General features: G+C 47.5%; 1 protein-coding gene across 5 annotated transcripts in view; it reads right to left on the reverse strand.

Moving 5' to 3' along the window:
• Nucleotides 1–2,710: 2,710 nt before the first annotated feature.
• LOC144166570 (uncharacterized) overlaps nucleotides 2,711–13,356 on the reverse strand; it is a 105,965-nt gene continuing 95,319 nt past the window's right edge. For 4 of the 5 annotated variants that reach the window (XM_077696067.1, XM_077696068.1, XM_077696065.1 and 1 more), the window contains 2 exons: nucleotides 12,966–13,104; nucleotides 2,711–4,029 (listed from right to left, as the gene is read on the reverse strand). In XM_077696067.1, the coding sequence (XP_077552193.1) occupies nucleotides 3,783–4,029; nucleotides 12,966–13,104 (386 nt within the window). In that variant the 3' untranslated portion in view covers nucleotides 2,711–3,782. Of the gene's footprint in view, nucleotides 4,030–12,960; nucleotides 13,105–13,356 lie in introns of all 5 variants that reach the window. The other variant, XM_077696069.1, reaches the window with a different exon arrangement.

A 13,356-nucleotide genomic window follows, 5' to 3' on the forward strand; every position in this document is an offset into this window, starting at 1 on the left:
ATGATTTATTTGTGTACAGTACGTCACGGACAAATGAAATGAAAACACAAAAATATGAACCAGAACAAACAAATAGCGCGCTTTATTTCCCTGCAAACCAAAATGATGCGTGGTGTAGTTAAAAAAACTAAGTTGGGATATGTGGGTTTCCATATATACCTTTAGCGCGCCATTACTTCACCTTAAAAAGTATTTTTCAATTTTGTGTTTTGGTTCATATTTTCGTGTTCCCATTTAATTTGTCCACGACTGTACATGGAAGATTACCTAGCTGATAGGGGGATCCAGACTGACCATTAATTTCTAGGTGCCTACTATAGGCACTCAGTGGCACAGCACTGATTAGCATGACCACTAGATTATATGCCAGCAGTCGCAGGTTGCTCTGTGAGCAAAGTGAGGTTGGCCAGGTTGAGGATTAAATTTAGCACCACCTGATGGAGCACACCGTCCGCACCCAGCAATTTATCGGTGAGCTGGCTCCTATTCGCACGTCACGACCTATAAAGCCTGTTATGGTCTCGAGCGCTTGGAGCTGCTCATACAGAGCAACGCAGATTTATTAACAGGGAGGAGAGAATTTGCCGCTGCGACAAACAGGCAATGCTGCCTTTCACATGGTGGCCATTCATAACCCCCCTTCTATTTCATTCAGTTGAGGGGTAAATTGTTGGAGTCCACCTCCAAAAAACCTACTTGCCTTTGACGCCGAGAGGAACAGGTCAGCATACCTTTTCTGCTGCCATTTCACATTCATAAGACACAAGAAACCAAGCATTTAGGTTGCTGCATAGCGTCTGTTCCCTTCCCTGGTGATGGCTCGAAAGCATGAAGATTTTGCGAATGAGTGGATATTTTAGAATTTGTCAAGTGTTACATTCTCAGCGTTAAAATCCAGCCTGCTCATTCATACAACCATAAGCTGATACATCAGTATAGGTTTATCCCCACTGGTCACTGTGGGCGAGATGCAATGATGTAAAGGCAAAAGTGCATCACCGGCGTCAAACGAGCCCGAAGGGTTCATTCACACTTATGCAACTTCACTCAACAGCAGAGTAGGCAGAACATATCGCAGGGCAGTTCACAAATACAAGTGAAAAGAATTCGTGGACATCTGCCAACTTATAGCATTGCCTTCACACTTACCCAGATTGTTGTCACTTATAGCCAAATATTATTCTAAATATTTTGTCTGCAAGGCCACCCCTCCACCCAATTCGCCGTCCGGCCCTCCGCCGCGTCTGCTTCATGCAACTTGGCCATCCAGAGTAAAACATTGCCAACCCCTGTGCTACACGATTCAATTTGCGCATGCTGCTTGCCGTTAAGACCTACATACCTCACTTCATAAATTTACTCGTCCAATCTTCAGCAACGAATGACAAAGCGAGTACTTTAAGTGCAGAAAATATTTTATTAAAACAGCAGGTCAGCTCTGCAATACAGTAAAACCTCGTTATAACGAAACGGTATAGAACGAACTAATGGATATAACGAAGCAATCGTAATTCCCCTAGAAATTCCCATAGATGCCCATGTATTTAAAACCTCGTTTTAACGAAGCTAAAATGTCCTCGCAATGGGTATAACGAACCATTTTCCCCCCAAAACGAGCACTTACTGACCGCTTTGCGACCGACAGATCAATGTCTTATAGCGCGCGACGGTTATGTCTCATTACGGACGAGGTAATTGAAAACTCCCGCTCGCAGGGCCGCCGCCAACTCCCGCGCGCTAAAATGGCAACAAGCCGCCTGGCAACCCGCGCGAACTGGCGCGTCTGCCGGCCTCCCCCTCCGTGCATAACGCGTGGACCCGCCCGCTCTTCCGCGTCCGGAGGCCGGGCATGTTTGGGGCGCTGCGCCGACGCGCCGACCGCGGTTTTTGGTGTTGCCTGCGATCATTCAAGTGTCAGCAGTGCCAGCTTTTCAATCGGATGGCAGGTGCGTAAGCAGTGGTGACAGCGACGATCTAGATGCTGCCGTCAATAAGGGTGCCGCAGGCGACCAATCCCTGGCGTCGTGGGACGCTCTTCTTCATGTCGGTGTCATCCCCGACTGCGACACCTTCTACACGTACGTCAGTGCCGATGCTGACGCGGTAACGACGGAGGAGCTAACAGAGGAGGAAATTGGACGCGAGGTGACCGGGGTGCCTAATGAGGACTGCGACGACAGCCCAGAGCCTATTGTCGGCGAGTCCGGCGTACCGACGTCCGCACAAGTGCCGGATGCGGCAGACCTGCTGCGCCGCTTCTTTGGCGCGCATGATGACGGCGAGGACGGAAACGAAATAGCGGCTGCAGCTGAAAAAGCCATCATTCGTCTGAAGAAAACGCGGCAGCAATCCATCAAGTGTTTCTTTTCTGCAAAGTGAGCCGCAACGGCTGATGTGCTGTTTCGATCAGTGAAGAGCCATTTCGCGCGAATAAAGTTCTGATTCTTGCTGTTCTTATTTTTTTTCGCTGGTTTTTCTCCACGCCACGGTCGTTTTTCTCTCGTGGCGGCTGCTGTGAGGTTCGGTGGGGAGTACATCCTCTTTTCTTTGTTAATTAGCGGTAGATAATATGAATATTGTATATAACGAACTAACGTTTATAACGAAGTAATTACGACTCCCCCTTCAACTTCGTTATAACGAGGTTTTACTGTAGTCAATTAAGAAGTCACCAGTTGCTTCTTAAATCGTACCAATAAAACACGTCACAGCAACAACAGAAGTGTTTATTAACGTTGATCCCAAGCTACATTTCCGTAGTACATTTTTACAACTTGAACGCCCACTCACAGTGTTGCCATAAAGCATCAAGTCCGTTACATTAAAACAAAATGATAAGAAGCAAAGCACAATCGGAGCCATTTGAAAACGCACGATGCCATTCTTGGTTTCTGCCCCCTGGCAACATAACAGATGAGATTGTGTAAAAATGAAAATGAAAATCCAAACTGCGCACAGCAAAGAAAAAAAAAAAGAATGCTGTACAACTTGCTGTGCGAAGCATTTTAACACTTGCTGCAGTACAAACTAAAAGGAAAGAAAAAAAACCTAGAGCTATGCATTAAAAAAAAAAAAAAAAAAAAATTCGTCGAAATTGAGGGCACCTAATCGGCAGCTCGATCGATAAACAAAACTACGTAGAGCGTCATCCTTATTAAAACAGCAAACCAACTGCAGAGACAACACAGCTCACTGCGGTCACGCACCTACAACACTTGAAAGCATTTCGTGCAGCAGCATGATACAATAAGAGGTGGTGCACATGGTGTAACATGGAAGCACCAGTGAAACCAATGTGCTCGTCAATGCAGGCTCCTCTCAAACACACCCACAAAATGCATTCCTACCAGTAATTCTCAAACAACACGACGTCGCGAGTCAACAACAAATAAAAAAATACGGCAAACGACAAGCGAGCGTTGATCAAAAAGACGTAGATCCTTTCTTGTCCAAATTTTAAAAAAAACCGAACACCGACCAATGTCATGGTTGATGCACCCGGCCAAAGCATAAGTAGAGAAACGGTCATTCCCAGATTAGGAAACGTACTTCAGGAATACTTTCCCAAGGCTAACAAAGCACTCCACTGGGGCAGTGGTAGTCGCAAGGTGCGTGGGGCAAAACAACGAGCTAGCGCAACATGTACAGCGCTACCACTAAAAAGTAGTAGCAGGTAAAGTTTGCAGAGCACCAAACACGGTCTCCAGGCACCTTCCCTCCACAAACAGTCCCAACACAGCTCCCTCGATCGAAGATAAACAACACACTTTCCGTCCTAGCCGCTACGATGCCGACGGCCTCCTGGCGCTGGTGGAAGATGTCGAGGACGAGGTGCGAGACAGGGACGCTGGCACCGAGAGCACTAGTGGCTTCCAGGAGAGCTTGTAGCGGCGGCGGCGGGGGGCAGGTCGGAGGGGAGGCGTTGAACTTGCAGGACTTGCGCCTGCGGCAGTCCTTCTGGTCCGGGCTGCTTGCTCTCCAGGCGTCCCCGTCAGCACGGGAACTATCACCAGACGCCCGCGCCGCTTCCTGCAAGGAGGCAGACAAAAGCTGTGAGAAGTGGCTCTACTATACTCGGTTACAACTCAAGAACGGCACCACCTCATGTAGTGTATCACTCCGCCAAAGCGCTGGACCCGTGACGTCAGTGCGTGCGCGTTTTGAAAGGGGTTTGCTATGATATCGTCTGCCTTGTCTCACACAGTTTGTTTGTCGTCACTGGAGTCGTTTATAAGCATATTAAAGGGCCCCTGAGATGGGGTTTTTTGGGGGGTCGATGGTATCGAAGCGCAACGGCTATTTCTTGAACTAATCGTGACGTGTTTGTGCGCTCTTGATTTAATCAATTTTTTACGAGCGTAAAAACATCAGAAAGCTACAAAAAACATCTTTTGTGTGTGGGTGCTTTTACACAATCACACATATTTGTTTTATACCGGAGTGTAAAGCACTTACACACCGGGCCAAACCGGGCTTGACGCTCCTCCGTTCTCGGCGGAAGGATACAGTGAGCGCAGGAGCAACGACGCTTGCAGCCAGCGTGATCGCTCAGCGCTCCGTGTCTCAGTTTTCTTTGCATTTGCTTTCTTGGACGCTGTACCCGAAAGGATTCTTTGCACCATCTGTGTTTCGAGCGTAGCCTCGACGTTGTTTCAGAGGTGGTAACGAACGGCGCGCCAAGGGAGCGCCGCGCCGACGACGAAGGAGGAGCTCTGCACGCAGCGCTTGGACGCCGCCGGGCACTGCTCGTGATCACGAGGCGCACGCTCAAGTGCGCTCACGCGGGCTGAATAAATCAGTTCAAGCCCAAACGCTGTCGCAGCTGATTCTCTGCGGCGGTCGCGACAAGGGCAAGATCATGCTCATCCCGTAACGACAACTGCCAAAGAGTTTCATTTCATTGCTTCCCATCAAGTCATGATCGCAGGAAAGTGTGGTTTGCTGCACCGGCCTTCTGAATGAACCTGTTGCCTAGTGTCCTTAGCGCGCTTTACCGTTTGCCGTGTTAAATGAAGCAAGAGTAGCCGTTTGCTGCTGAAAACGAAAGGATTGCACTCTGCGGTTTCTGCATTCCGGCTTACCGGCTCTGCCGAGTAGCGACATCTGGCGAATTTGTCGCAAAGCAAATGACACAAACGTTTGTTGCCCAGAACTGTTCGCTTACGCTTGAAATGGCTTGAATCTTAGACGTCTTAGATTGAACTCTCACAATACAATATTTTTTTTTAAAAGAGCCGTATACTTCTACTGTAGAGCTTAAAAAATCGAAAACATGACGTTGACGCCACCATCTAGTGGGAAGAATTAGGACCAAGTATTGCATTAACCAGAATTCACGCCACCGCTAAATATTTCGATATAACATGAGTAAGATATATTGTAATGATTCCGCAGTTACCTATATTACCTTGCCCAAGACGATTTTGAAAGCATAAAAGAGCTATGCTAGTTCATAAAGGCATCTGAACCATTGGAAGCATGGGAAGCTGGAGTAGGGGCGGAAATTTTGCTCGCTCATTCTAAAAAAAATTGTCATTTATCCTGCTCCTGATCATCATTTAGCAAGAATGTAGTAAACAACATCAACTAAAATTGCTTGCATGAAGCGCAGAGCACAGCGCATTTGCTGTGCCGTAAATTTCCGGAAGAACGCCCACCCAAATTTAAGTACAGTGATATCAAGTGAAAAATACGAGATGGGCGAAATTTCGGGTCAAGCGCGGAAAGGACGAATAAGTGACCGCATCTACACATAAAGAGATGATTCGGGTTTGTTTTGTTCACTCATCGGCGCTAAAGCCATGGATTTTACGGGGTGGGCGCGCGTCTTTCAGTAAATTGAATATTTCACCCGTAAAAGGGGGTGGGCGATGTTTCGGGGGAGGGCATTCACTCGGAACTTTCTGGTAATCTAATCAAAACGCGAGCGTACATTTCGCCGGCGCAGGGGGCTCGCTACTACAGTCGGTAGAAATTCTAGCCTCTGTATCGCTATGTAGCGACGGTAAAAATAAGTTACCGTTCACGGAAACTCTCGCGCATGCAAGGTCGACTTCCGCAATCACCAGTATCTCCTGCTCAAAGCCCGTAAAGACTGAAAACGTAGCTTAAAAAAAAAAAAAAAAAAGGACGTCGTCGTCTCATGTGCGACCCACTCGCTGAAGTAACCATGGTAACGACGACGCTCTAAACCAAACTGCCGCCGTCAAAAACCGCGGACATTCCGGCGACCAACCATGAAATGAGTGCTTCGCCTCGGACGAGGTCGGACTATGTCGTCATCGCAAGCCGCCGAGCCAACAAATAGTTCTGTCTCGTCGGGGTAATAACTTTTGTTAGCGTGAGCGAATATGCTTACTATTTTTGGACTTGTTTCTACAAGAACTATAGAGTAGATTTCTGACACAAACAAAAACACTTTGAAATCCATCTCAGGCCCCCTTTAAGCCCAAAAAATCACGGGAACGGCTCACGCCATCTTCAAAATATTCCCAGTAACGCCCTACTTGCGCTGCGCGGAGAAACATACGGCTACGGTGATAAGGCACAGCGGCAACTTCCGTTCTTAAGTTGTCACCGAGTATAGCTTTCCTGTTCCAACTTCACCGCTTGGCTTGTCCGTTTGGCCTTCAATGAACATTTCGCCCACACTGCCCCCAATCTCCATAGTCGTTCCCCTGTCTGCGCTTGTGTTTCCTGTTTTTTTTTTTAGATAAGCCCCTGACTGACTGACAAATCCAGACTGCACCTGTTGAAAGCCCCGTTTTATTCAATTGCCCCTGCCTTCCTCGTGCCATCAAATTTCCGCCATTTTTCCTTTTGTCTTTTTCTCGCACACTCCGCGACATGATCTGTTGCATTGATGCTAATTCTTTTATACATGTATTTCTGAATTGACACACCCCTTTTCCCCCACTGTTACACAAAGAGTGTGGGCACTCAAAAATAAAATATGAAATGTACACAAAACTATTCCCCTTTTATATTTGAAAAAGCTTCCATACGTCAACATGCTCACTTTCATGGGATAAGAAGATGCATATTTAAAACGTTTATTTAATGTCAGTGTGTTGACTTTCATAGGACAGGAACATTCATTTGTGTATCGTATAAATTATCCCTAACCTTTCTTTTTGCTTGTTGCAAGCTACTAACAGGCCTTAGGTGCCCTTTTTCAATGAGTACAGAAGCAATAAGCCCATCGCTCAAGTTAATCAATGCTCTCTACCTCCATTTTCCATGCTTTGTGCTTACTTCAGAAGCGAATGGCATCAAACAGTTGCTCAAGTTCCTTAACATTACCCCTTCATTAGAGAAATGCATGCTTATAATATGTACTTATTCAGACACATCCCATACATAATGATAACACAACGCTTCAGTCATGAAACTTTTCCTCTCTCCTCGCACAACCACAACCAAAACTGGTGTGGCAGTAGCCTGCTTTTATTGGATAGGAACCAATTGAAGTTTTTTTTTTTCCCCCAGGTCAGATCACCATTAGGGGCCCAATTCTCCAGGCTCCAGTTAATTTTGCGGGCGGCGATGACAGAGTTCTTGAAGATGGTGGTGCGATGGACGAGCTTGAGACGTAGTTGATTTACACTACATAACAGCGCACATTGGTAATAAAAGATAAGACTTCCGAGTGCAAACTCTAGCTCAAAGCGCGTACAAGTCCCTTGAGTGCCTCAAACTCCCGGGGCTAACTATCTCATGCTCATAGTGCTGCGCACAAATCACTTGACTGATGTCGGTGGGGGCTTCCCCCTAGCTCCGAAGCGAACCCTCAAACTCCAAGTCTAACTTGGGCTATGACAATACCTAAATCTGCAAGATATTATTGGACAAGACTCCACGTCTCTCTGGGACCAGCCTAGCTTGGAGGCTCAGACCAGAACGCTCCTCGCAGCCAAAGTTCACCTCTACAAAACCTCGACGTCCCTCCCCCTCTCTCTCTAGGGGACAGGGAGGGCCCAGAGTTCGCAAGCCTTCACAATGTGCGGGCCAAATGCGTGCGTGTTACCCGCAGTGTTGAGAATGCACGCCAACTCCGAGTGGCGATGGTGGTGGTGATGGTTTGAGTGTGCTCTACAGCACATTGCAATCTGCCCACTGCTGGTACAGAGACGACTGACCAAAACACATCACGCTTTGGGAGGGACCCGTCCACATGCCGGGGATCACTGGAGCTAAAGTCGTGGCTGCAGCGGTAATCCGAGGGATAATTAGCCGTCTTCCCGTACATTCCCTGCGATTCCAGAAGCTTTGAGGGAACGCCTTGCGTTTCAAAAGGACAACCTAGCTCGCGCAGTTTCCTTCCAGACATCTCGACGCCCAAAGACTCCGTGACTAATTCCAAGAGTCACTGTAACTTCCCTGGTGCAAGCCCTCCCAGACATGAGCGGCAGCATCTTTTTAGATGCCAAGGCATCTCATTCACTCGCCTTGTCCATGCAGCGTCGGCGTCGTTGTCGTCCGCCCTTCCCTTATTCTCCTCGCCATGCTCACCCCCTCTCCTCTCCGATAGCGAACACTCTCTCGCGAGGGACATTGAATTGGATTCGATTGGATTGGCTTGGCTTGGGTTGGATTAAAGTGGATTGTGTTGCGTCATAGCCGCGGCAGGCGCACTGGCGCCGGCGCGTCCCCTCACCGTTATGCGTGCTATAAAACGCGGTGCCTGCGCCGCTCCGCTCCATCGTTCCAGCACCGTTCCTCCGCTGTCCAACGCTGCAACGTGAACCCCCCATGTGTCGCATCTACACAGGGGTTCCCGCGAGGGGAGGTGCGAGTTTTTTTCGTTCTCAGGCAAGGTGGAGACGACCGGTTACCGAGCTCACAAGACTAACCTGCAGCGCCATCTATGAAACACTGCATAAACTACGTTTTGAATTCCCCTGGGAAAACGCGCCGACGCAACGCAGGTGATGAGGCGCGCCGTAGTGGAGGGCTCCGGATTAATTTTGACCACCTGGGGATCTTTAACGTGCGCCGAAATCTCGTACACACGGGCGTTTTTGCTTTTCGCCTCCATCAGAAAAGCGGCCGCTGCAGCCAGGAATCGAACCCGCGACCTCGGGCTCAGCAGCGCAACGCCTTAGCCACTGGGCCACCGCGGCGGGTCTGGGAAGGGTGCAGGGGTGTGTAGTGCACTGCTATGACAGCAAAAGAGACACACTTTTTTGCCAACTGTGGCGTGTGTGAGTGGCTGCCATTATTAAGGGGGCACATGGGCCTTTGATCAAAAACTTAATTTTTACAGTTATGATGATGAAATTGGGGGACGTATGTACATAGTTTTTTATTCTGATTGTAGATACAAAATTTATTTTTGTGTAACATGATTACATTCAAATTTATTCGGATTTTCATAGTTGATTGGTTAACAGCTTTCGAAAAAAAAACTGCTGGAGTACGATAAGACTAGCATTATCATTCCATCTGGCCTGTAGCACAAGTTACAACCATTTGAAGTTTTGTGCTTGAAAGGTGGGAACCAGAAAAACCGATTTTGTTTTCCAAGCCCAAACTTCAAATGGTCGTAACTTCTGCTACAGACCAGAGTTACTGGATATACAGTCTACGCTCGTTACAACGGACCCTCTGGATGCGGAAAAAAACGTCCGCTGTAGCCGAAGTATGCAGTATCCGACAAGGGGGGGGGGGGGGCTATGAGCCCTACAGTGGGTACTTTGACCGATATTGCATGCATAGTACATACACTTTGTTCTTTCTACACGCCTGCAGCACCTCTGCACAGTGTTCGCGCGAGGGCAAAGAATCGCGTAAACACCGTTTCCAAAACTTAGCACCGGCACTTCGAAAAGGCCTAGCGCATGTGGTCAAGCGTGTAAAGACGCAAGATGAGCTGAGCAAATAACGCAAGAATGTAACTAGGCGCAATTATAAACCAGCTATAAAACATCAGTCGTGCCTATCAGCATTAGCTAGGCTCTCTTAAATCCCCTCACGACGAGGCAGGTTTTCCCGAAACCGTTCGTCAAACAAATCGGATCGCTGCCGGACGCTCCCTCAAGGCAGATTCCACATTTTTAGCGATTTTATTCTGGTCATTGAAACAGATGTAATGAAATAATCTGATGACGGTCAGCTGTAAAATCGAAAGTTAGACCAGTTGGACTGCGCACGGTTACCGGCAGATTGCACACAATGGATGGGGAACAACCCCTACTTGAGGCATTTCTTACCTTTTTCACCGAACGGAACGGGAACGATGCATGCGTGGGTAAATAAAAGCCGAACTTCACTGAACCCGAGTTTTTTATTACATAAAAAAACTGACGAGGGCAGACTCGCCTCCGAGTGCACCACTTCGAGTATTAGATTGCCCTGTTTTCAATCTCACCGGAGTCGCGTTTATCGGCAGCGGCCTTGTTCTTGACGGTACAGCGGACACTGTGCTTAGACAGGCCTGTACTTCTGGCGATGTCAGCCTGTTTTTCCTCGTGTTCAACAGCGTTAATTACGCTTAATTTATCCGACAGTGAAATCAGCTACCCTGCCGCTCATGCCGCTGGTCGCACAAAAAAAAAAAGCCACTGGCTTGGCTTGGCTGCGCCAACGACCCGGCTGCCAGCAATGTTGCCAGACATAATAGTTTTCTTGCCAAAATAAACGAAAAAGCACACCGGGCGCCGGCCCCGCGGAAGTCCGCTATAAAAGTTCAGTCGAAACAATTTTCGCCTAAAATTTAGTCTGTTGTAGCCGATAGTCTGCTCTAGCCGGGTCCGTTGTGAGCGGAGTGGACTCCATTTAAAATGCATGGGTAAAAGACAAACCAACAGAAATGGTCTGTTGTAACCGAAAGTCCGTTGTTGCCGGATCCGCTGTAACGAGCGTAGACTGTATACCAGTTGCGAAACTCCCCATAGGCCCCATGTATCGAAAGCCAGTCTTTGGTTGCCCCCCCTGCGCCGCCGCAAACACACGGCAAGTTGACTAGCCTGTCATCTGTCGGCAGAAAGTTGGAGCAGTACTCACGCGCTTGCGGCTGCTGCCGTAAGCCGTAAAAAAGAAAATCCGCAAAAACAAGTAAATTTCACCTAATTAATGTCTTCTAATTTAAAAAGCAAGGTTAATTTTACAAAATTTTTGAATAATAATATTTTATCGAAGTTCAGTTTTTGTCCCCTAGGGGCGCGCTAGTAACAGGGGGGCCTGTGCCGCCCATATTCTGAAGCGGAGTTTCGCAGCTGGTATGTATTGAAGAACTTTGCGACAGACCAGATAAAATGATTACATGAGACTTATTGCCCTCCTTGATTTGTGCACAGTTCACTGGTACCTTGTTCAGCTGCATCACTCCAGCAGTTTTTTTTTTTTCACAGAAGCTGTATAAAAATCAAATATAAACATCAAAATAAACTTAATGTAGTCGTTTTACACAGAAACAAATCTTATATCTACAATCAAAATGAAAAAATATGTGCATACGTCCTTTAATTTTCATCATCATAGCTGCAAAAATGAACATTTTGATCAAAGACCTAAGTGCCCCCTTAAAGCGAAGGTTTCTATGCCTCACTCGTGCCGTCCATCGTTACACCCAAAACGCACTGCAGGAAAGCCAAAGTTACACAACGAGTTTCCAGGAAGGCACATCAAGCACCTCAAGGAAGGGAGGGAAAAAAAAAAAAAAAAAAAAAAAAAAAAACCTTGTGGTTGGAATTAGCCTCAGTCCCTTGTGTTATGAAAACGACGTCTATACGATTGCACTATTCCCACACGGTCGAAGCAGTTTGGATTTTGGACATAGAGTCAGGTTGCGTGGGAGAAAACCTTGCGTCTTAACCCTCAGTCTTTTAATAAAGGGGCTTTGATTTTTCATCCCGATATCTCCCTCCATTCTCTCCTCCCCCTCCCCCCGCCCCCCCTTTTGCTTGCATATGGCCAGACACAGGCACACAGTTTTGTCGTGGCTGGTGTTGATATTTTTATACCAAGCATGCTTTATATCTGCTATGCCCCACACAAGCCAGAAATCGGATAAGTTGTAGGGGGTGCCAAATGCCCGGCTTTCGCCCTCGCTTTCCTGGATCTGAAGGGGAATGACACTTTCCTACAGGCATAAAGGCTCGATTGATTGATTTACTGATTATGGGGTTCAATGCGCCGAAGCTATCCAGGTTACGAGACGCATCATTGTGGAGGGCTCCAGATTAACAGTAATTCTATTACCAATGGCGTTTTCATCGTGCAAGTAAATGTGAGGGATTTGTGCAGGGCAATTTTTTTTAGCAAGATGTAAACGCTGCTTTCAGTAGTTGCTCACACGGGGATTTTTTTTTTTCTCTTTGTAACCACTGTGTAGGCGAGTCACGTATGCTCCGTACAACACAGAAAGTAGCTCTTACAGAATGCCCTGTTTGTATCATTCTCGCTGCTGTTGTGTAACTGAAGTAAGCGGCTGTCATTTCTGCACTGCGTGTTGTGCCCAGGATGACATCAGTTCTGCGCGACGTATCAACATACGTCAAAGGCTCCAGCTTCCGCGTTCATGCGGACATACAAATTTGTTATGTTTGAACCTCCGTCAGACATCCCACGAATGTCCCCTGGATGCACACAAACACTCTATGGGCACAAACACATCCAGAACAAATGTCAACCGCACATCCAACTGACACGTGAAATCAAAATTCCAACTGAAGTTCAACGCGATAAGGTACTACGAGGCACACCATACATAATCAACAGCTACGGTTCACTGAAAGTGCGTGGGGACCTTCAAAATGCACCAAAAAACCTTGACAGATGTGTCCGTCTCATCCTCTCCCATCGTGAGGAACAGCCGAAAAATGGCTGAGAAACGAACTTGCGAGTTTGTGTACCCAGTTGCTGGGTGGTGCACTTGAGTGAGGCTCAAGTTAAACCTTCACTCTGAGTTCGCATCGACCCAAAGTTTTAAACAAAAGGAAACAAGCAAGAGCTGCAAACCTCACGTTTTGGGGACTTCCTCCCTGCCCCTCCCAGAAGAGGGTGACTTGGTTGCGGGTGACCTCCCCTTTTTTGGCTGCAGGCGCTGCCGCGTCACGCGCGGCGATGCCGGTTTTGGCGGCGGCGACTCCACTTTCACTGGTTCTGAAAGAATCGTGGCAGCAGTTTCACTTGCACAGAAAAGCCCCAGGGAGCCATCTTTTGTTGGTGCAAGTTTAAACAGCAAAGAATCTGTTGGCAGTAATTTCATGGGCATTCGAAATGGTTCCTTAGCACTAGTGCCACCAAAGTTTAATGGGCTGCAAAATTAGCTCCAACTGGTGCATCAAGACACCGCTTGCCTTATTTTATTCACCAGGGTTCATAGTATCGGAAAATATAAAGACTACAGTTTTA

Source organism: Haemaphysalis longicornis, unplaced genomic scaffold (genome assembly GCF_048455015.1).
Source record: "Haemaphysalis longicornis isolate Haplotype H1 unplaced genomic scaffold, Haemaphysalis longicornis Haplotype H1 scaffold_18, whole genome shotgun sequence".
NCBI classification, from domain to species: domain Eukaryota; kingdom Metazoa; phylum Arthropoda; class Arachnida; order Ixodida; family Ixodidae; genus Haemaphysalis; species Haemaphysalis longicornis.